Source organism: Lepisosteus platostomus, chromosome 10 (genome assembly GCF_059453375.1).
Source record: "Lepisosteus platostomus isolate fLepPlt1 chromosome 10, fLepPlt1.hap1, whole genome shotgun sequence".
Taxonomy (NCBI): domain Eukaryota; kingdom Metazoa; phylum Chordata; class Actinopteri; order Semionotiformes; family Lepisosteidae; genus Lepisosteus; species Lepisosteus platostomus.
The window spans coordinates 13,155,448-13,177,482 of NC_142620.1; the positions used below are offsets into that span (position 1 = coordinate 13,155,448).

At 37.4% G+C, this 22,035-nt stretch overlaps 2 protein-coding genes across 2 annotated transcripts in view; one reads left to right on the forward strand and one right to left on the reverse strand.

Annotated features, from left to right (window-relative positions):
* Window positions 1-3,880, reverse strand: part of nid2a (nidogen 2a (osteonidogen)) — a 36,481-nt gene extending 32,601 nt beyond the window's left edge. The window contains exon 1 of the mRNA XM_088648296.1: window positions 556-3,880. Coding sequence (XP_088504422.1) covers window positions 556-759 — 204 coding nt within the window. The 5' untranslated portion in view covers window positions 760-3,880. The remainder of the gene's footprint in view (window positions 1-555) is intronic.
* Window positions 3,881-5,825: 1,945 nt separating this feature from the next.
* LOC148653366 (prostaglandin D2 receptor-like) lies at window positions 5,826-15,554 on the forward strand. The gene is made up of 2 exons (XM_088648297.1): window positions 5,826-6,929; window positions 12,089-15,554. Exons 1-2 carry the CDS (start codon window positions 6,102-6,104, stop codon window positions 12,335-12,337), a joined length of 1,077 nt encoding a protein of 358 aa, XP_088504423.1. The 5' UTR covers window positions 5,826-6,101; the 3' UTR covers window positions 12,338-15,554.
* The last annotated feature ends 6,481 nt before the right edge of the window (window positions 15,555-22,035 follow it).

The window sequence follows — 22,035 nt, forward strand, 5'->3', positions numbered from 1 at the left end:
TAAATGTAAATGAGCCTCTTTGCTTCTCTTCTGAACAGAACTAAACATTTACATATTGAAAATGATTAATTTCTGATACAAAAGTGAATATACAGTAAATTTAAGTTTTGTTGTATCATGTAGTAGTAGCAGAATAGTTTCACACAGGTACATTTTGCTTTATTGTAAATGAGATAATGAATATCGTTGCCGTCTTGGTTGAACAGCCTCTTAAAGAATCAAACATGAAATCATTATTTTCAGTTCACATTATTTGCTTCAAAACCAGCTTTGCAACTTACAGCATAGAAAATCTATGCATACCCAAACAACAAACATTAAACATTACTGCACCAGTTAAAAAAAAGAAAACCAGCACTGTGTTTTATACATACTTTAGATTCTGATAAAGCTTGCTTACTAAAGAAAAAGTGTGTATTTTATAAATGTTATTCGTTGCAATTGACATTTTTCCAGCGATTTGCAGATACCGACCCTTATCATAAAGTCCTTAATTCAAACTTTACTCCCGATGCTGGAATAGTGGAAAATGAATGAATAACTGTACCGACTTACATAGAGTTCGCTGAACTGTGCCTCGTAAAAAAACATGGGCTTCTTCAGTCTGAGTACTTCGGATGTTTCATCGTCCCCCTCTTGAAGAATCAAATCGCCACTTTGTGTCCCATAGGGAAAAAGGTCTGTCCTTTGAATCGCAGATGCAATATACACAGTCCACGACAGCTTTAAGAAGAAAACTGTCAAAACTTTGTCCCACATTTTAATTTCGAGATTAAAACAAAAAATGTTGCATTGATCTGGATAAAATTCACTGAATGAAAGAGATGGGGGCGTTAAAAATGCCACCGGGGAGTGAAGACAAACAGTTGCAGTGATTTTCCTTAATTTCTATAGCCAAATGCAGGAATTTCAGACCAGATCAACTTCTACCTCTGACCCAAACTTAACTAGAAAGTAAATGGGAGGGTTTAAAAATAGCAAAGAGAGATCTCATTGGCTGTGCTCTTTTTAACTGACAAGACACTGGGCACCATCTGTTTTCCATTAAAAACTTTTTTTTTTAGAAGTCAAACCCACAAAAGAGTTTCTCATAGCCTTCTCGCCCTGCCTTTTAACAGGAATGATTCCATTAGTATACAGCCTGTATGACTGCTTATACTTTTTAAATAATTCTTAAGTTTACCCCGCCCAGCAGTTTACAGATGGCTGTGAGGTTTGTGGATTTTTCTAAATTATAGTTAAATTCACCCAAACTGCGTTTCGTGTGGATTAACACGTACACGCAGATTCTGGTATTCCGTTCAATTATACTTCTGTGTTAACCTGATATGACCCTTAAAGAGGTTTTATATTTATAGGCTACAAAAGGGTCAAGAGCTTATGATTAGGTAGATCAGGGGAAAAGAAAGCGTGGACTCTTAATATTTACTGCTACAGGCACAAAACACTGTCAAATACCACATAGTTTTCTCAAGAAAATAAGTGAAACATGCGACTGGGTAGCCCGTTTCTCAAAACCTGATATTCCACAAAGAAAAAAATTGCAAAAGAAGTGAAGGTTTAAACACGCTTATAACATTTAGAAATTTGGTTTCCTTGCATCTGGCCAAATGTGAAAATGTTCTACCATTGGAGTCGGGCATGCAAGACTTTTTTTAGCCATAAAAGGCGTTATATGACTCGTCTGTGTTTTAGTATTGACCATTTTTTGTTTTCTGTTTCTCTCATTCCAAAACGATTGCACCCTACTGTACCTTTTAGGGGGTGGGGGTTGGGGAATTGCGAAGTGACAAAAAAAAAAAAACAGCTCCCTAAGGATGTGTCCGAGCATGAGGGAGATGTCCTGCAGGTTGGTCTCCGGCTCCATCTGCACTGTCAGCCCCCCAACACGTGGCCTATAATGACTGGCGTCGCTCTTTCTTCAGTGCCGCGTAGCGCTCATGTATTTGGATTTACTCATAAGTCACGGACGCTTTCGGTTCTAACATCAACACAGCGTTATTATCGATTAGAATCAGGTTACTTCCATTCGAAGAAAATGATTAAGCCAGACGCCGCTAATTTCCAGTCCCAGATGGATATTATGCCTAAACCAGGGAAAAGTTAATAATATGAAAATTATCAAAATATTAGAGTTTAGTTCATAGGCATGTTTAGCAATATCAATGTTTTGTACGTGCAGTTAGCGGGAACCACGGCTAATTGGTAAAATGAATTTGGAATATTTCTATACACGACTGTAGCTATATGCAAAAATTGAGGGCTGAAGGTCTGTTCTTCAGGAGGCTATAATATCAGGAGTAAACCTTAAAAGCGTAGTCTTTTAACACCTTCTGCTACAGCTGTTGCTAGTCTCTTGTGCGCGATTTGTCCAGGGGTTTTCGTGGACTTACTTTAAACAAACACAGGAATGTCCCGAATGGCTATATTTTGGAAGCGCGTTTCTTCTGTGTATTCTAAACAATGATATTATTTGTACTCCCCGAGTGCTTCTGCAAAATGATATCTCGGATCTTGGCCTCTCGCAGCTGCAGAGATGGATCTGACTTGGTTGACTGGTCTCACGGCCTCTAAAAAGATATTGGCGCAGCAATACCGGGCTCCCCTGGCATTTATTGGGTGCTGTCCAATCTTAATAACTATGACCTGCGAGGCTCGGAGTGGGGAGGCGGACCCCATTAAGTCCTTATTTTATATAGCCTCTGTCGAACCCTAAGGGAAGCGGTGTTTTATATCATTCTGTTTTGGTCCCATTTTGTTCCGTTGAAACTTGAAATTCAGAAAGAAAAACCTTTCAAATGCTTCTCCCCAGCTGTTCAATGCGATGCGAATAGACAGATAAGATGCATTTTAGTAGGCTAAAGTTTGAAAATCAGTCAAAAATGAGCTGAACTCTTCTTCAGACGTTGCCCTATCAATTTTGTTTGCGATGGGATAAGACATTGATTTCCAATGGGAGTGAAAACAATTTAAGGATAGCCTCAGTCTTGTACTAACGTACAACTTTTAATAAGTAACCAACTTTGTATCTTTAACATTTTTAACTGAATCCCTTGCACACAGACTCCCGCACTTATCTCTTTAACCTCTGTAGTTACGTACGTGACAACATCTGCATCGGCTCAAAATACGTGCTGCCGGGGCGGTATGTGTGAAATACTGTTCCACGTAGGACAAACATGAATCTTAAGAACACTTTATCAACACCAACCAAGGAAACGGGACTATGAAAAAAAGGGTGTCCTTTGGGATTCCCGCTGCATATTTCGTAAAAGCATACTGCTCGCTCAATGGGCTGGTCGTTCATACCCGGTAGTAAGAGTGACAAAGGTTTCACAGGCGCCCACAGTGCCTTTCATTTCGCAAGGGAGCTAGATAGGTGCAGAGGGCATTCGGACAGTCTTGCTCGGTTTGGTTGCTAGATAAGCACCCGGCTGCTTTGAAAAACTCCAGGGTATTAGTTTCAACGTCATGGCACGGAGTGGCTGTGACCCAGACCATGGCCATGTTCCACAACCCCCTACAACTATTTGTGCAAGTGCCTCTCGTTCTTGGTTTTAAAAGCACTTCTTTGTAGATAAGGGGATCATTCAAATCAAACATGAATGCGGATAATATTCTTTGTTGCCCGTGTTGAAAAACAGACTTTTAGAGAAAGCCGAAAATCTTCCACAAGTAGATCCAATCCAAAGCCATTTTTCACTTTTCACGTTAATATTTCACCTTTGAGAACTTACATGGGTGCAGTGTATTGGTACAATAACTTACTGAAGAACATTCGAAACGTAATACAGAAAGTAAAGAGCACGCACGCAAGGAGACCTTCCAAATGAGCTCAAATCGTGATCTGTTCGTCTGCTTTTCCGAAAACTATTTGAAATAACAGTTTAACAAAACTAATGGTACGTGAGGGGAACTTGTCTTTCAAAATACTGTACTTGAGTGCCCTCTGTTGGCTTAACATAATCATTGATTCAGGTACAAAAAAACCCAACATGGATGAGAACGCATGTGTCCCTTTCAGTTCAGTTTGTCATATGCACAGGTGCAATTAAATGCTTATTGCATGTGTGCTCCAATAGAAAGACATCATAGGAATCACCAAAAACATAAACATAGAACAACAGAAGCAATAACAATAAGTTAAATAACATACAACTTAAAAAAATGACGAACAGTGTATCCTTCCTTACATCCATTAATTTTCTCCCTGCTTTATCAATATAAGGATGCGGGGAATCCCAGAAAGAAACAGGATAAAGGCTGGATACACCTTGGACGGTGCGGCGGTTTATTGTAGGTCACACACGGACACTCACCCCAGGGCCAGTTTTCCGAGGAGCAAATTAATTTACCAGTGTGTTTTGGACAGCCGGAGGAAACCGGAACACCCAGAGGAAACTCCACGCAGATAGCATCCCAAAAATTGAACCCGGGGCCCCTGCGCTGCGCAGGAAGGAAATCTAACCACTGCGCAACCGTGCAGCCTCCGCGTAGAGCCATTCCGTGTCCGAATGAACTGGAGAAGTCTGCAATGTACGTGACTTGGCCCGCTGCCGTAATTCGGTTACTCCTGAGCTCTAATGTCAATTCGTGTCTGGCCAATAGCTTCCCCCAATTTATTTGTTTCACGGGATGGGGGATTCGTACAGAACGCACTATGAGGTATTAGATTTAATACACTCGCTAATAAACGTTTCAGAAGACTGCGCCAAGGTAATCGAGAACGGTTTTCGTTATTTAGAAAAACCTTGATTTTGATTAGATACATTTTTTGGCAACTGATTTTTGTAATAGACTGCTGGATGTATTGAATCAATACCAGATTCCAATACCAATACCAATACCAGCTTAACAAGAACAAAATACAACATCTGTATTGTTGCACATTGGTGGTGGTGGAGGGGAGTCCCCATTACCTGTAAAGCGCTTTGAGTGGAGTGTCCAGAAAAGTGCTATATAAGTGTAAGCTATTATTATTATTATTATTATTATTATTATTATTATTATTATTATTATTATAATAATAATAATAATAATAATAATAATAATAATAATAATCAGAAAAGGAAAGCTCAGCTTTGTGGATGAACACTATCATGTTATGTCGAGTATTGAAGATACAGTACTCAGTTGTAAGAAATAATACCCCGCGAGGTGGCGCTCTATTCACGAGACAAAAAGGCTTCTAGCATTTGGTAAACTGAACAAAACTGAATTATTTATCTGTTTTAAAAAGACGCATAATAACTATCTTGTGACAGTAAAATGTAATGACGTTTAATAGCCACGCCTGGTGCTGACCATCACTATTTAGGGAGTTCTGTGGTCAAGGTCTATATGAACAATAAAACAATACACTGGTTTCACCTAAAAGTCTTATCGTGACTATTTTTAACAACTTTTCATGTCCTACAAAACTGATGAAGTATGTAACAGCTACCACTGACCGAAACTTTAACAGGAGAGCAGTTCAAACAATGTAACATAAACAAAAATGTTAATTTTTATTGCTGCTGCTACTGCTGCTACAACAGTTGTTGGGGTTATTTAGGATTTGTCAACCTTTCAAAAATATGTGTTTTCATTTGTATTGAATTAAATCATAGCGTCCAAATTAATGTTTTATTCGGTGTCTGACAACAGTAGTTTTCTCTTGCAGTTAACATTTCTGTAAGTTATCAGTTGGAAAGTAATACTATCTTTTTTTTTCCTTCCGGCAAAAGAAACATATACAGGCTACAACCCTATGTCGCGATGATGTCACATAGCCCGCAAATGGGGCAGTGCTTAAAAGCAGCTGTTAACTGTTGCATGTAGACGTATTTTGCAATTCCGCTAAAGCTGTCAAGTGCAAGAAGGTCGGGCGGCTAAGTGCGAATTTGAAAACGCAACCAGAGGAGTCTTTCGCTGAGGAGGGAAGATAACGCGTTGAAGAAGACTGGTGAAGTGAATGACACAAGTTGCTGAGATAAGATTTTAAAGCTACCACTACTGACCCCGCACTACATTTCGTGGGTTGTGTTTTGTCGAACACATAAAAACTTGAATGGATTAGAACACAGTCCGTGGCTAAAAAAAACCCAAAACAATTAAACAAAATGCAGAACAACACCAGCAACACCTGCAGCATCTCAAATACCACAGATCCCACAGCAAATCGGCAGTCGGTTGTGTACTGCGTGATGCTCTTTACAACAGGGTTTGTAGGCAACACAATCGCTCTCTGGATCCTTTACCGACACAAAAGCAACACCAGAAACAACCATGTCTCCGTTTTCTACGTACTGGTCACTGGTCTGGTTTGGACGGATTTACTGGGTAAAATACTGTTAAGCCCGATGGTAATGGCTTCTTACGCGCTCTCCAAATGTTTGACGGACCTCAGTGACCACCTGTGCCAGACCTTTGCCTCGTTGATGGCTTTCTTCGGCTTGTGCTCAATGCTCATTCTGTTGACTATGGCTCTGGAGTGTTTGCTGTCCATCGGACATCCTTACTTCTATCAGCAGCACATCACTAAAAAGAGAGCGCTCCTTTTCCTGCTCGGGATTTATGCGATCTGTTTGGTCTTCTGTTTGATGCCCGCATTCAAAATCGGCAGGTACAGGCAGTATCATCCTGGGACTTGGTGTTTTATCAGCATGAGCGAGACGAAACCGGAGGATAAGGCGTTCTCAGTTCTGTATGCCACACTAATATTGGTGATGATCCTGGCTATCGTGGTGTGCAACATCACGGTGAAGATAAACCTGTTGAAGATGTACAAACTGTCCCGCAGGCAGAACAGCTGGAGCGCTTCTTTCGATGTAACAACAGGAGAAGGGACTTGTCAGCCGCCCAAGAGCCGTCATCCCGAGGAGTTAGACCACCTCATTCTTCTGGGGCTCATGACTTTGATCTTTCTCATCTGTTCAGTCCCTATCACCGTAAGTAAGAAAACGGATAAGTACATTTTTATTTATTTAATTTTGCAACTAAATTACAATTGTTTTTTGGAAGAATCAAAGTAAAACAGTTTTTAAATATATCAAATATTTTTTGACGCCTGGCTTATTCTGAATTCTGTTTATAGCGTTTTAGTTTTTGTTGGTTTTCAGCCAACGTGATTATGTCGTTTGCTTGTTCATAAAGTTTATGTAATTTTCTTAATTCCTACATAAAGTCACCTTTGTATCGGGGGTTAAGCCAGATGTTTAAATACAATAAGGAAGCGAGATCATTTATTGGAATTGTCTTTTTGTGTGAAAAGAATAGGACATGTTATACCTATTCATTTTCACCTATTGGGGTTACCGGAAACCTGTGTGGCAACTTGAATTTTCTAGCGGATTAATTTACATTCGCTAGAAGAAACCAACTATGACTCACTATTCTTATCAATGCCATCTGTTAATCTCTGAAGTAGTGTCCTTTTATCATGAAGGAGAAGTATGGAATTCAGTGTGATGTCCCAGTTTTAAAGACATCAAGCCCCACAATGAATTGAAAACCTTGTGTTCAAACAGGCAGCGCATTGTTAAATGTGTTAAATTCATCATCCCGTAAATGCACTTTAACAAGTGAAATCGAACCTAGAGTATTAATAAGACGCTCATCAATGCTGATGACGATCGTGTTTTTTTCCTTTAATTTAGTGCAATTTGCTCAAAAAACAAACTTGCATTTTTAAATTTATTTTCATTGGTATACTGTAACAATTCTTGGCTGAAGAGAGGTGGAACAGAAATCCTTAATGATATCAAACATAATTATGTTATGGTTCAGAACAGAGCGCGTCTCCAAAACTACATGATTTATGGTACATTGTATTTCAAAAATAGATTATTTTCAGGCTTCTGTTTTTTGTTTATTCTCTAGGTTTCTTCTCGTAGGTCAGCCCGCAGAAAGTGTATTCCATTGTACTTGAATAGACTTCCTTCTTTTGCCAAAGTCAGGCAATATTACAGACAGAAAGGCTCACAGGGGGTTTGCACGGTGACCATTCAAGTTCACAATATCTAAAAAAAGTACATCTTAAATAAAGAGCATTTTTAATAAAAAAAAGCAACTCAATTCTTTAGAGGCCGTGAACCCTCAAGTTTCAGCAAAATATTACAGAATATTGGATTTTGTTACATCACTAGATTTCACAGAAGAGCCTGGAAGTGAGGCAGGATGTTTGCATTCAGGGTGTGGGAACTCCTTAGTTATTCTGATACGACCGTACTCGACCTAGTGAAATCTGAATATCTTCACATCCCTGTTGGTGCTGGTTAGTAATAGACCCATTGGCTTGTAACACCTTATCTTTGTCAGTCTCTTTCAAAGAAGTGTTCTCAGTGTTTTGGCAGAGTCGTCTGCTTCTGCAGTCTAAAAGGGGCATTCAAATGTTTATGTTTAACAACAAATACATAGACATAGCCTAGACCTAGCAAGAGACAAGGTACATATTCAAAATAAAACCTGGTATATACATGATATATACTGTACATACAGTATACAGTGTGTGCATAAAGCATATGCATATATTTTAGACAATGAAAATGAAAGGAAATGGTTGATGTACTAAATGAATATTTATTAACAAAATATCTAGGGCAGTAGACAGATAAAGCTGTATTGGACCGTATCAGCATAGAAGAAAGAAAAGAGTTTCTGATGCTAGAAGCACTAAAGATTAATAAATCACCAGGGTCCAGTGGTATCTTATGAAATTGTTAGTGTTCTGAACAAACAACAACAGATATGATGTATTTAGTTTTTCATATGACTTTTGATAAAGTTTCTCATAAAATATTAAAGTCGGAATACAGGCACTCAAACTGGGGTTATCAGTCAAGTACGGCAGGGATATGTACTAGTATACCTACTTTTCGTGATTTATATCAGTGATCTACTGTAGAGTCTGGAATAGTAAACTAGTCAAGTTTGAAAATTATACCAAATTAAGAGGATTATCAAACACTGTAGAAACAGAAAATTAAATAGAATTTGTCTTTTCACATACTCCAACTTGCTCTCCATGAGACACACAGACAGGGAGAGAAGCTTGGGGTCAGAGCGCAGGGTGAGGCATTTATACAGCGCCCCTGGAGCAGTTGGGGTTAAGGGCCTTGCTCAGGGGCCCAGAGGAGGAGGATTCCTCTACCAGCCACAGGATACAAACCGGCTGGAGCCTAGCCTTGCAAACAAGGGGCATTATACACCCTGCTTGTCCATCAGCAGACAGACAAAAATCACAGACACACCTAGAGCCAACTCTCCCAGAAGTCAATTAATCTACCAGTAGCTTCTCTGACTCTGGAAGGGAACCAGAACACCAGGCGAAAACCCACACAAACCTGGGAAGAACATACAAACTTCACACAGACAGCACCCCAGGTCCAAAACTGAACGCATGGCTTCAAGCACTGCAAGACAGCAGCGCTAACAACTGCACCACTGTGCCTCCCACATCAGTTCGATTTTTTTAGACAATGCGGGGAAGCAATTAAAATTTCAAACAAAATGCTAGGATACATAGTAAAAAGTGCAAAAATAAATTAAGGGGTGTTATTGTATAATGGAACAAGTAATAGGTTTATTCCATGCTGAAAAGAGAAGAAAGGAAACACAACGTTTCAGCTGTGGAGCCTTCTTTGGGTGTAATTGTATTGTTATTGTATAATGTGCTAGTGAGGCCTCATTTAGAATATTATGTACAAAATAGATAAGATATGTATAGAAAAGATATTGCTGCTCTGGAATCCATCCAGAGAAGGGCAACCAGATTCATTCCAGGGCTTAAGAGAATATCCTACACTGACAGGCTGAAGGAATTAAACTTTTTTAGTCTTAAACAGAGACGGGCACAAGATGACCTGATACAAGTATTCAAAATCCTCAAAGGCATCAAGAAAGTCAACCCAGCAGATCCTTGTTTTGCATCTGAGATCAGACAATATCAGTATATAAGTTGGTAACACCGCTGTCACAACAAGGACAGAGTATATAAATATATATGTGTGTGTGTGTGTGTGTGTGTAATATAGATCATGATATTGATATATTAAGTTACATGTATGAGGAAAATTTAAAAATAAATAATAGTGAGCTGCCAATTGATCTAAAACAAACATCAGGAATGCTTATATAAGTATTTACTTAATGATAATGATAATAGTAATTTGAATAAATGGGTTGGGGACTATATTTCCTGCGATGGACTGGCATCCCATCCAGGGTGTATCCTCCCTTGTTCCCCTTGCTTGTCCGGTTTGGAATTCCCCAGGACACTGTATCAGATAAAGAGAATGTACTTGTTGGGGACTAAAGATAAAAAACCTAAGTATAAACACAGGCTGCACCACTTATTATTGGTAATTATTTTAAGCATAGTTCATGCATAGAATTCAAAAGGAAACTTGTTTCTTACTCTGAATATAGTTTAAATGCAAAAGACTTACAATTACAACATTTTTCTTACACAGTAGAAATTGTTAGATCTGTCAATTAATTAAATGGGAACATGGGAAGAAAAAGTTGATTCAATTTAAAAAAACTTTATAACATTATGAAAAAGATGAGCAGTTGTTCTTCTCTTCACTCACAAATGTGTCTTTTGCATGAAACTTTGGAAGCAATAAATCATGCGCATGTGTGTTATGGCCGAAAAATTCATTCCACATTATGAAAAATGCCTGTTTCAGCATTGCAAGGTGCTATTTGTGAAAGGTTATGCATTCACATAAATTGTGTGCAAGTATCAGGTGTCACGTTATCTTGAAATCTTGGCCCACATTGATTTCAGTAGCTTAAATGCAAATAACATTTCACAAGAATTTAGAAAGCAGCCCTTCATAAACGTGAGTAGTATGTGTGTCTTAATAAAGAGATGCATGGTGGTGTGATGCTTTCTACTTGATAAAATTAGGCCTGGTCTCGTTGTCTTTTTGTGTTAAAAAAAGCTTTTTATACACGCTTGCCCATAGTTTCTGCTTGTATCCTCTTGTGTGTGGATTGTGAAAAAGTCTGAGAAAGGGTTAAATTTGTTAGAGGTGTCTGCTTCTACCTCTCATATCTGTCTCAATCCATACACGTATGTCAGCTTTACTATTAATAATACATTTAAAATGTATCATTACAGAATATTTCTGCCTTTCAATAAAATATTTACTTTACTTAAGGTCTTATCTCCTTCCACATTGACAGCTAGCTTTTTATCATATGGTATATTTGCAGTATATACAAAAGGTAAGGTAAAAATATTTAATTAGGTGACAGTCTGAATTTTTTTGGGTGTAGAACAGTATGTGTAGTTTGTTAGCACAGCTGGCTTTCCTGATTGAATAAAGAAGTGACTGTAAAAATGAAGTATAAACTTGATGATGTATTAATAAACTTTCAGTTAACATTCTGCTACAGGAATTTGTAGATAAACATATTAACCTCCTGTCCTCAACTTACTATTGAGTATCTGTCATTTTTTTTAATTAAAAGGTGATTATGTTGGGATGACTGGAATCAATTCCTGGTACTGCTACAAATGGCTTAATTTTTCACCTTTGCTTTCAGAAGTGCTTGAAGAATATATAGCAGATCTGCAGTTCTTTGTATAGTAATCGTTAAACTATCACAAGCAAAAATAAAACAGAGAGAAATGGTGATATTATTAAAGAGCGCTCTTCAGTGTCAGTCCATATTTGTTTCGATTAACCATGGCTGTGTAAACAACAAAATGGAGAGGAACCTAAAACATGGATAACACACTTCCTCATAATTTTGTAAAAGCAACGTAAATGCAACCAGTGATTTTGATGCTATTTTCATGAGACAGATTGCTTAACAAAAGACAGTTAGTCTTATTTTAAAGACTAAGCATTGGACATCAGCTATTATATTATTTCATATGATATCAATAAATGCAAGGAATTAATATGTATCAGACTTGACAGGAAATATCACACTGAGTCACTGAAGATAGGTAACTGAATGAATAAATGCAAAAGCTGACAGGCCTCTTCATCATCCCCGAATCTGCTGTGTAACGTTGAGAGGCCAGACTGTCTGCCCCTCGTCCGCGAAGTGCGACTCTGATCCACGCCTCGGCGATGTGGCTTTCTTCCAGGTACGGGCCTACATTGGAGCCTTCAGCCCAGGAGAACCCAGAGCCGAGGAGGAAGAAAAGGACCTGAACGCTCTGCGGTTCCTCTCTGTGAACTCCATCGTGGACCCCTGGGTCTTCATCATCTTCCGCACCTCCCTCTGCCGGACCCTGGTGCACAAGCTCGTGGAGAAGCTGTGCCACAGCCAGAGGAGGCGCTCATCTCTGCACCAACAGGAACCGGTGTCACAGCAAAAGGCGACAGAAACATAGCCCCTACACACCCGAGGAACTGAGGTGCTCTGTCTGGAAATAATATGTATATGTGTGTATGTGGAATTATAAATATAAGCATATATGAAGAACAGTAACAGGCCATCAAGCACATTTTACTGTGAATAGATATGTAATAGTGAATTGTTTTGGGAGAGGGAAGCTTTTGGACATTAGAGCCAAGTCCAGTCAATCCCTTAATTGCCCAGTCACCTCTTTGTGTTTTGTGGAGAATGGGTAAAAATCATTTAAATTTTATACTGGCCAAAGTAGGCACAGAAAAACTGGGTTTTTCTCAGTTTGTTGGTGATCCAAACCACGTTTTTTACTTTTGTTTGTGATGCTCCTCTGACCTAACACAGTGAGCTGTTCATAAGAGCACAACTGTGGTGTTAAGCCATTGTTGTCTGTGAATGACGCCACTTGTTAGAGGACAAGTGATGACAGGTAATGCTATCAAGTCATCATAGTAATCTAACCAGTGAGTTTGTCCGAATGGTCATGTCCCACACCATCCATCATGAACAAAATTTGAAATGAATGTAAGAAAATAATCACACAAGCTGCATCACTAGACAGAGGAACAGAGGACACATCCTCTGTTCCTCCCTGTGGCAAAACCACCGGTACTCACCCACGTCCACCCAGATGGATGTATGACATACATGCTTTTTCCATTCATCCATCTTCAGTAACCATTTCTTCCTAGAGGGTTGTGGTCAGCCAGAACCTAACCCGGCAGGCACAAGGCAGGAGTACATTCTGGATGTGACGCCAATCCTTAGCTGTAAATTATTTTATTTTCAGACAAGATGAAGACCATAAGACATGCACGCAGAAGCGGTTGTCTTCCCCAGCTTATCTTGACCGGAAAAAAAAATCATAAAAAATAACCTTTGCCATTGAGAGAAATGCAAAAATAAATGGAAATGCTAAAGTAAATGAACAGTGGCAGGGCACATGGTTCTCATTCTGGCATTAGCTGAATGTTCCAAGATTCATGACAGATTATAGTGAGGATAAGCTTCTTTACAGACAGTTGGAAAGTTTCTGGGAAACGTTCACTGAACTTTCATTAAACTGAGCAACAGAAGATTGATTGCTGAAAAAATGTGGTACTATTTAATTTTTCAGATTTTGATTCAGTTCTTAGCTATGTATACTTTGTGAATGTGGACATTTTTTGCTATATTGATAAGCAACAGGCCTGCTGCTTGGAACACTAATATGTTTAATTTTTGTTTTACTCTATTTCAATATATAGTTGAAGTAAAAATGGGAAATGAACTTTCTCCTTTCCAAAACATCACTAACATTGTTCTGTGTGGTCTCATGTCCAAACATTACTTGAATTGCTGAATTTCACTTTACCCAGCCTTTTACATCTCCATAGTCAACTTAAATATGTTTTCAATGGACAGATTAGTTAGCAATCCTCATAGGCATCACAATCCTGATAATTAGACCTTTAAACAACGCTTACTGCTTGTTAGTGGATTTGAACAGGACTTTACTAACACGCTGTACAATGTGTGTATGGAATGCATACAGCAGTAACACCTAATTGATTTCACGTTTAAGATTATGTTTCACATTCTTGTCAACATTGTGACTTTGAGATGCTTTTGATGCACGAACAATTATTCTATATATTACAAACGTGTTATAAAGCAGTCTTTCAAAGATCATGCCTGTTGTGGAGAGTTAGAAAAGAACACAGTATAACTAAAAACAATATGGGGCTCTTTATCTCCATGTCATCTTTCTCTGTTCGGGACAGTATGTTTTATTTATGGCTTGTGAAAACAGATGTTTCAGTTTCATAGCTCCTGGCTGTTGTCAAAGTTTGTGTGAACTTAGGTGCAGACTCAGTTTGAAATCTTTAGACACAAAGATGTGATGACAATTCCTACCCAAGAATACAGAATCCCTTACCATTCTGTAGATAAAAAAGTTAGATGGGTCACCGCAGATGCGATCTACTTACTTGATGCCAGACGCAAAGACTTCTAACTTGGGTATGTCTTCTTATCTCCTTATTTTGTCATAGGCTCTCTATTCCCCAAAGCTAAGGCTGATCACCATTTGACTAATGTTATGATTTTGTTTATCTCGCATTTCCTTTGTCATTAAAATGGTCATTTGCCCCTGCTTTCAGTAAACTGTTACTCTGAGGCTGTACCAGCCCCATGCCCCAGCCAACAAAAACAGACATGTGGTTTTGATATCTGCAGTGAAGGGCAGGACAGTTTCTAATTTGATATGTGTACAACATTGACATCCTTTACAAGTCCATTCAGACATTCTTAGATTGTTAATATCTCTGCATGTGGCATTAACCCTCCATATTAACTCAATATTAAACTCAATAATTATATATCACATGAAATAATGGCATCAAGGGTCTGTCTGACTGAGGTGCCACAAAGCTACAGTTGTCCCAGAGTCATAAATGGATCAACAAAAATCCAATTTGTCCAAATTATTGTTTTTTTCCCCTTTTGGAACATTAAAAAAATGGAGCCGAACACACACAGTTCTGCTTTGGAGCAGCAAGATGTACAGTAGCAATCAAGCAATACTTGGTAAATAGCATAAATCATGCAAGAATGTTTATCAATAAGGCTTTTTGAAGTGTCTTTCATACTGTCTCATTACTAAACAAAACATTGTTGAACTTGTCTTTTATTAGCAGAAACAAACCACGTGGAGCTCAAGAAATCTGTTTAGTTGTATTTTGTGTATTTTAGTTAATACAGAAATGAGGAATTGGCTGGTAAAATGAATATTTCTGTTTGTGTTAGTATGTTGTACAATGTGAATTTAATGAATATTCGTTTCAATGCTGACATTTCACAGTTATGCACAGTATAGTTTAATACGTGTGTTTTTGCATAGATTATTCTGTAGTCCTAAAGATGTTATCTTTTCTGTTGTAACAGTCTAAGTATTTATTAATTCTGATTCGGTTAGGCAATCACACTGAGATTACAGCCTCTTTAAGAAGTAAGACCTAGTAAAAAAACTGTATCCGGTATTTAGTTTGTGAGAGGAACAGAAGGGAGAGGTGGAGATTTCTCTGTTACAAAATATTTTTTGTTGTTATTGCGACTTGCTGCTGTTGTGAGTTAATTTATGTGATTTCTGTAATGACTGCACTGAATATTTACTTCTTGTTGTGTGATATATTAAAAATATATTTGATTTTGCTGGAGAATATAGCACTGTGTTTTATACAATGTGATTTTTGCAGGTTTAGAAAATGAGTTCTTAATTACTTAAATTACAACTTTAGTTGAACTAGTAATTTGCTTCACTAAAGGTTTAGTGTTCCATAACATTAGGGAGCTTTAAATTCCTGTTTGGAATATAGGAACTTTTGTAATGCTGTTATACCTGTCACAAATTAAGCAGCTACATATTGTTGCCAAGCTCCTAAGAGTGCACTGACAAATGATTAGTTTCTTTTCACATCACATGCAAAACACAAATACAATTTTAGTCAAAGGACAGCTTCCACTAATAGCTCCACAGGGGCTTCCATTTTATAGTTCAATAGAGATGCTTTTGAACCACTAGAGTTCCATGGCATTTTTTTTAAAACCACGAAATTTAAGGCTATTCCATTTCCCACTACAGTTAAAAATAGGTCTAGACTCACATTGTGTGGGAAGGAAGGTTAGATCAGATACCCAATAATATTTTTCAAGTTATGTTAAACATTCATAATTCTTGACAGAATCAGCTCATATATGACGATGTTTCTTTTGATTAGAAAGATGTTCTGTTTTCAAAGCAAATTGTTTTACTTCTGTATATCACACACCCACACTCAACATAGAAGCTGCTGTGCTCTTCTAAGCCTTACAAAGAAGAGATGATGGAGAAGATATTTCTGGCATTTTTTTATCATTTAGTATCAGTCCCCTGAGTAAGTATCAAGAGTTTGATTATTTTGGAGGAAAAGGCGTTTCACTTACTTTTTAATCATTTAAACTGCCTACAAAACCTTGTGTGTTTGCTGTCCCCATCAAGCAGCAATTTAGAAGACAAAGGTTTAGATGTACTGTAAGATGCCACATTAGTGTAGCATGTTCAAGTGTTCCATGATGGATGAAGTCTCTCAGGCTGTTTTAATTAGACAGAAAATAACAGGTTTTACACACTCCACATTTCATCCAACTACTTGCTTGTCTGTGGGTGAATGTCAGTGATCTGCTGGCATTTTGGTTATATGAGCAATTTTGTGAAAATGACAAAAACACAAGTTATTACTTCACAGTACATGAAAATACATTGTTATTTACCTTGGGAATAATGGCAGATATGCAGTTTGATCACAGGATAGTCAAGTCCAAACAGTTCCAAAAGGAAATGGAAGATTCATTGTGATGTAAAGACAATGTCAGCATTTCGAAACAAGCTTCCTGATCTCGAGATTTCATACATTTGAGTAAACATAATACAAAAGACATACCTTTGTTTCCCTCTGTAACTCCAGTGGCACAACAGTATCTGTCCCCACAAAGCTTCTCTGTTGTTTAGCAAGCGAAGAAGCAGAACAGATCAGGAATGATCGCTGGCAGCTCTGAGGTGAGGTGTTGGTACGCACCTATCACAAGACTGACTAGCCCAGGGGATAATTGCAGTTGTCTATGGAATAATGAAATATGTAGGAAAAAATGAATCTTGTAATTAAAAAAAACTTAAAATCAATTTTACACAATTAATCCTTTGGAACTGAGTGGCATATTTACAGCTGTACCTAGTGGTTACATAACAGATTTAAAAAATGATTGAAACATTTACAGTAAGTATGTAATTGAAAGATCTTGTTGAAAGAGGGGTTTGTGCAAGTACTGTGCAAGTCTAATCTAAATCTCTAATCTATTCACAATTTGTAATCCGGCAAGACACTGGAAGCGGTCAAAATACAGAAATGTAAATTCTATATCTTGTTGTTTCTCAGATTTACCAGTTTAAGAAGAGAACTTTACAGAAACCCTTATCCAGACATTATCTTATTAGATGACACTTATTATCTTCACACACCACTTTTCTTCCACACACCCGAAGAAGGCTCCACAGCCGAAGCGTTGTGTTTTCTTTCTTCTCTTTTCAGTATGGAATAAACCTAATACTTGTTCCTTTGCAGCCTACGCATGCTGACACAGCTACCCACCTGAACTTATATATATAATGTATATGTTAAAAAAATAATGAAAACTTGCATATATGATTGCAAACCAGAATGATGGACAGATATGTGGTTTAACAGACAGTGCCACTTTGGGTAGCAATTTAATATTAATTTTACAAGTATTATTGCTGCTGCCAGAAGTTTTCTTGATAAATCTGTGGTTGAACCTCTTTGCTGGATTAGCACTACTCTTGTCTGTGAGGCTTTTTTCTCCGTTTCATATTATAGAGGGGTTTTATAAAAAATGAACTTCTCTGGTTTCCCTGCGTCCAGGGCTATCTGTATGAGTTTAGTGTGGGCAATGTGAGAAAATACTGTCACAACGTTTTGTTTGCTGGAAGCTCATTGATCTTAGGATCTCCTCCAGTCAACTCCCGAAGGCTCCTAGGAAATCTGCATTCAAACAGCAGCTGGAAAACCTATTCCAGACACTTTTATGCAGATGTGCCTCCTTTTTTCAGGCCTAATTTTCACTTGTTGGTCTCCTGGGTTTAGTTTGTCAATAAACCTTAGTATTTGAAAAAACGTAGTTCATTCAAAGTCACTTAATAGCATATGCTGTTCAAGGTTGAAAAAATGTAAGCCCTTTAACCGGTCTGTATATGTCATTCCTTTAGCCTGGTCAGATCATTTGCATCATAGCAACCAAATAGATAAACTATTAAAATGTTATACTTTCATTAATAGAACCCTAAAATCTTATTAACCTTTTTATATTTTCCCTGCATGGTATATAGGAGCAGATTCATGATTCCACTTATACATGTAATTAGATAAACCTACCCAGACATAGAAGTATTTGCAGTCTGCAGGTCTGCAGCTGAAACATTTATAAGGGACTATGAACTCTGAATTTGGGTATGGCTTAAAACAAATGTATTCATCAACATGTCTTCAAGCCAGCAGCTAGGTATCTGCAGCAGATTGAGAATTAAATATGCAGAATTTTACTAAACGTGGTGTTGAAAAATGTTCCTTTGTGACTCATTGGTATGATGATGTTATGTGATTCAACAGGACAAAATGTAGTCCAAGAACTGCAAGACTACAAATATTAAACTCATTTCAGGACACCCATCCTACTCATGGGGGATATAATTCACCACAGCTAAATAATCCTGGTTTCCTAATCCTGAATTTCAATTCTTAGCTGTTTTCCTGGATACACTCCATTGCTAGGATCTTGTCTTATCTTGTACATGCAGTATTTAGTAAAGTAAACAACCATGCCCACTCATTTGAAACAAATTTTGCAAACCAAACACAGCACACTTCAGGGAGATGCTGTTATGCACATTAACCTGCAGTTAAATAATTTAAATTAAAAATGTTGCACTACAATATGCAAACAACAAAGAAAGCAGAATTGAACAAATCATGCACAGAACTCCTTTTCCCTGGATTTGCCACTGCAGTTTTCATTAAATGCCCCTAGAGGGAGACAGAGCTATGTTTTAGGTTCTCTTACAGGACTAGGTTGATCACTTTTCAGGATTCAGGTATTCAGGATAGTCTTTGCTAATAGGCCTATTATAATTCTCGTATATTGTTATACCAATATTCGGAGGAAATGATTTAAATTAATATAACTGATACAGATGTGAATAAAATTAGCTCCAACTGAGTTAGTTTTTAACATCGTAGGATGTAATATGTATATTCAGGCTATATTGTATTATTCAGTGTTGAAGTTTAACAACACTATCCATTTAACAGTGACAGGGTAAAAAACCTTAGAATTTTAAAGATACGGATTTTTATATAAATCTGTAAAACCACATGCATACTCTTTGGGCTTTATTTTAGAGGAAAAATCATTCTAAGAAAGGCAGGACACACATATATACATGGTCTGGGATGCTTATGAAAGTCAGTACAGGAGTGTTTCAGAAGGCAAAGAGAAAAATCCAAACATCCATAAAGTGTGCATAAAGAAAGCAACTCCACATGTAGCTGTGTTTACATTACTTGACAATAAAAATATTTCACATTGTACATGTGAGCCTGAAAACCACCAGAACAGTTAGGAGACAAGCCACAACAAAATAGGTTTTTTTTTAATGGGAGTAACTGAGAAGCTGAAGCACAAATGTGTAAATCGCTTCTATTTCTCCATATTAGACAAATGTTACTCTTCAGTTATGACATAATAAGGAAACAAAACGAAAGTACTGAACTTTTAGGGGAAAAAAACTAATGTAACTGGATTTCCATGTTTCTTTATATGCCTTCTGTAAGATTTGAATATGCAGATATAAAGATCCTAATTATTTATTGTTTTTATGCAATTAATAATGCACAGCAATATAAAATTAATCCACTTTTTGTTTGCAGTGTACTGGAACAGATCCGATCCATCATTTCACTGTAAACAATAATGGTGTGCATCACCCTGTGACAGCTGTCATGTTTTCTTTAGTTTCCTAGTCACAGGATAACAAATTTGCAAATTAATGAATTGTATGTAATAACAAAGGAAAAGCACAGCCATTGATACTGTGCTATTGTTTGGTATTATTGATTGGCACACTCAGCATCATCAAAGAAACATCATAACCCTTTTAGGAACAAATGATAAAGCATTAAAACACAAGACTCATTAAATATTGAGGATGCAGTTTTACTGTAATCATGAACATTACAGACCAGTGTGCCATATTGCCAAGTTTTCTTCTAGACAGAAAGAGTCTTAGAAATCCCCACTCCAGTGCTAGAACAGAAAATCAAGATGCTTAATCAAGAAGAACACTTTTGTTTCAATCCATTTTACAATGAAACCACACCATTGCCACTCTCTGTTGTAAGAGGAAACAGCTCCCAGAAATAGCTGGATCTTAGCCGGTTGAGCTAAGAGCGTGGTAACAACTGAGATGACTTTGCTAACTTGTTATCCCGATGACGCAAAACAGCTGTTGAAGGAGATAAATACTTGTGAACAATTTGTTTACATTTCAACAAAAAGAAGCCGCAAAGTGGGAACGGTTACTAAGGTTAGTTAAAGCAATTAGCATGAAATCTCTGTTGACAAATTTTTTGTTTCCCAGTACTGAAAGACAATATTGTATACACAAAAATGGCTAGAGTGTGGATCATAAATCATAACTGCAATAAGAAATGTTGTAAAGCAAAGCTTTAATTTTGCAAATGATCTTGGTAATTTATTGTTTCGCTTTAGGTGGTGCTATTATTTGGTAGACAGATTCTCCATTTACTAGCTATTCCTCAGAAGCACCTTGAAACTAACTTTAGATCCTGCCCTGAATATAGGCTGCCATGTGTGGGGTGGAAGTTTTATCTATTTATAAAGGGGCTGAGACCAACAGCAGTCAGCACAGAAAAGAATGCACAGAAAGAAAATGCTGTTTAATGTATGCTGTATTTCCATTGCAAGGTCGTTTCATGCCATCTGTTTGTCAGACGTTCCTACTGGAATTTGAAACTGTTTTAGCAATCAATTCAAAATTGGTCATCCCAGGGACAATAGAATTAAAGTCTGAAAAAACTCAGACTAACTCCTTCCTAAAATAAGACCAACTGAACCCTTTTTATCAATAACCTATGTTTTCCAATTCTTTCTCTTGGGATCCATTGAAGTGATTAATAAGACACTTGGCAACATCAATGATGGCAACATTAACCCACTTCAAGTTTGTTAAGCATACTGTACTGTATGTTATTATCATAAATTTTAAAATAAAAATCTTCACTACCAAACAGCCCTAACTGACCAAATGTGTAAGCCAAATTTAAGCTTCTTGTGTCTAAATCTGACAAGCATCATTCAAATGCATCACGAGAAAACAGTACTTCTGTGTAAAAATGGCTGTTTACTTACTCTCAGCAAAGAACTTAAAATCTTGTTCCTGGGAGTGATAGGAGTGATCACATATCTACAACTATCCAGGCTGGATGACTATTTATCAAAGTCAGTACAATATATTTTGAAAGCAAAATAGCATTACCATAAATCAACATTGGTCAAACTGCCTTTGAAAATTCCATTTTCAATTGCAAACCCCTTTAGCGAATGACATCTCTACTTCTCCAACATCAACAGTAGCATTCAAGCTGGAACAAATGTTACATAAAACAAGATGGATGACTTTCCTGATTCCTCAATAAAATATTCTACTTAAGGGCCAGTACAGGTACAGGTGTGGAACTTGGCAAACACCCTCAACTGCCCAGAACACACTTGAGTTTGAAAAGCAAAAACTAGATACATCAAAATGGCTACTGGTTGATCTTAGCAAATTAAGTACGAATGTGAAGACTCCTAATTGCTGATATAAGAAATAGTCTGATTTCTAAATTGTGAACATAAGAATTGTTTTGGATTATTTTCCAGATTTGAGGTCTGTTTAACCTCTGAACTATAAACGTGGCTGAGATCAAGCTTGTGACAAGAAAATTCCAAAGTTCTATTAGCACATTAAACTAGATAGGCATTCTATTCCATATACTTTTTAATTACAAATATCACCCACAGAAATATCTG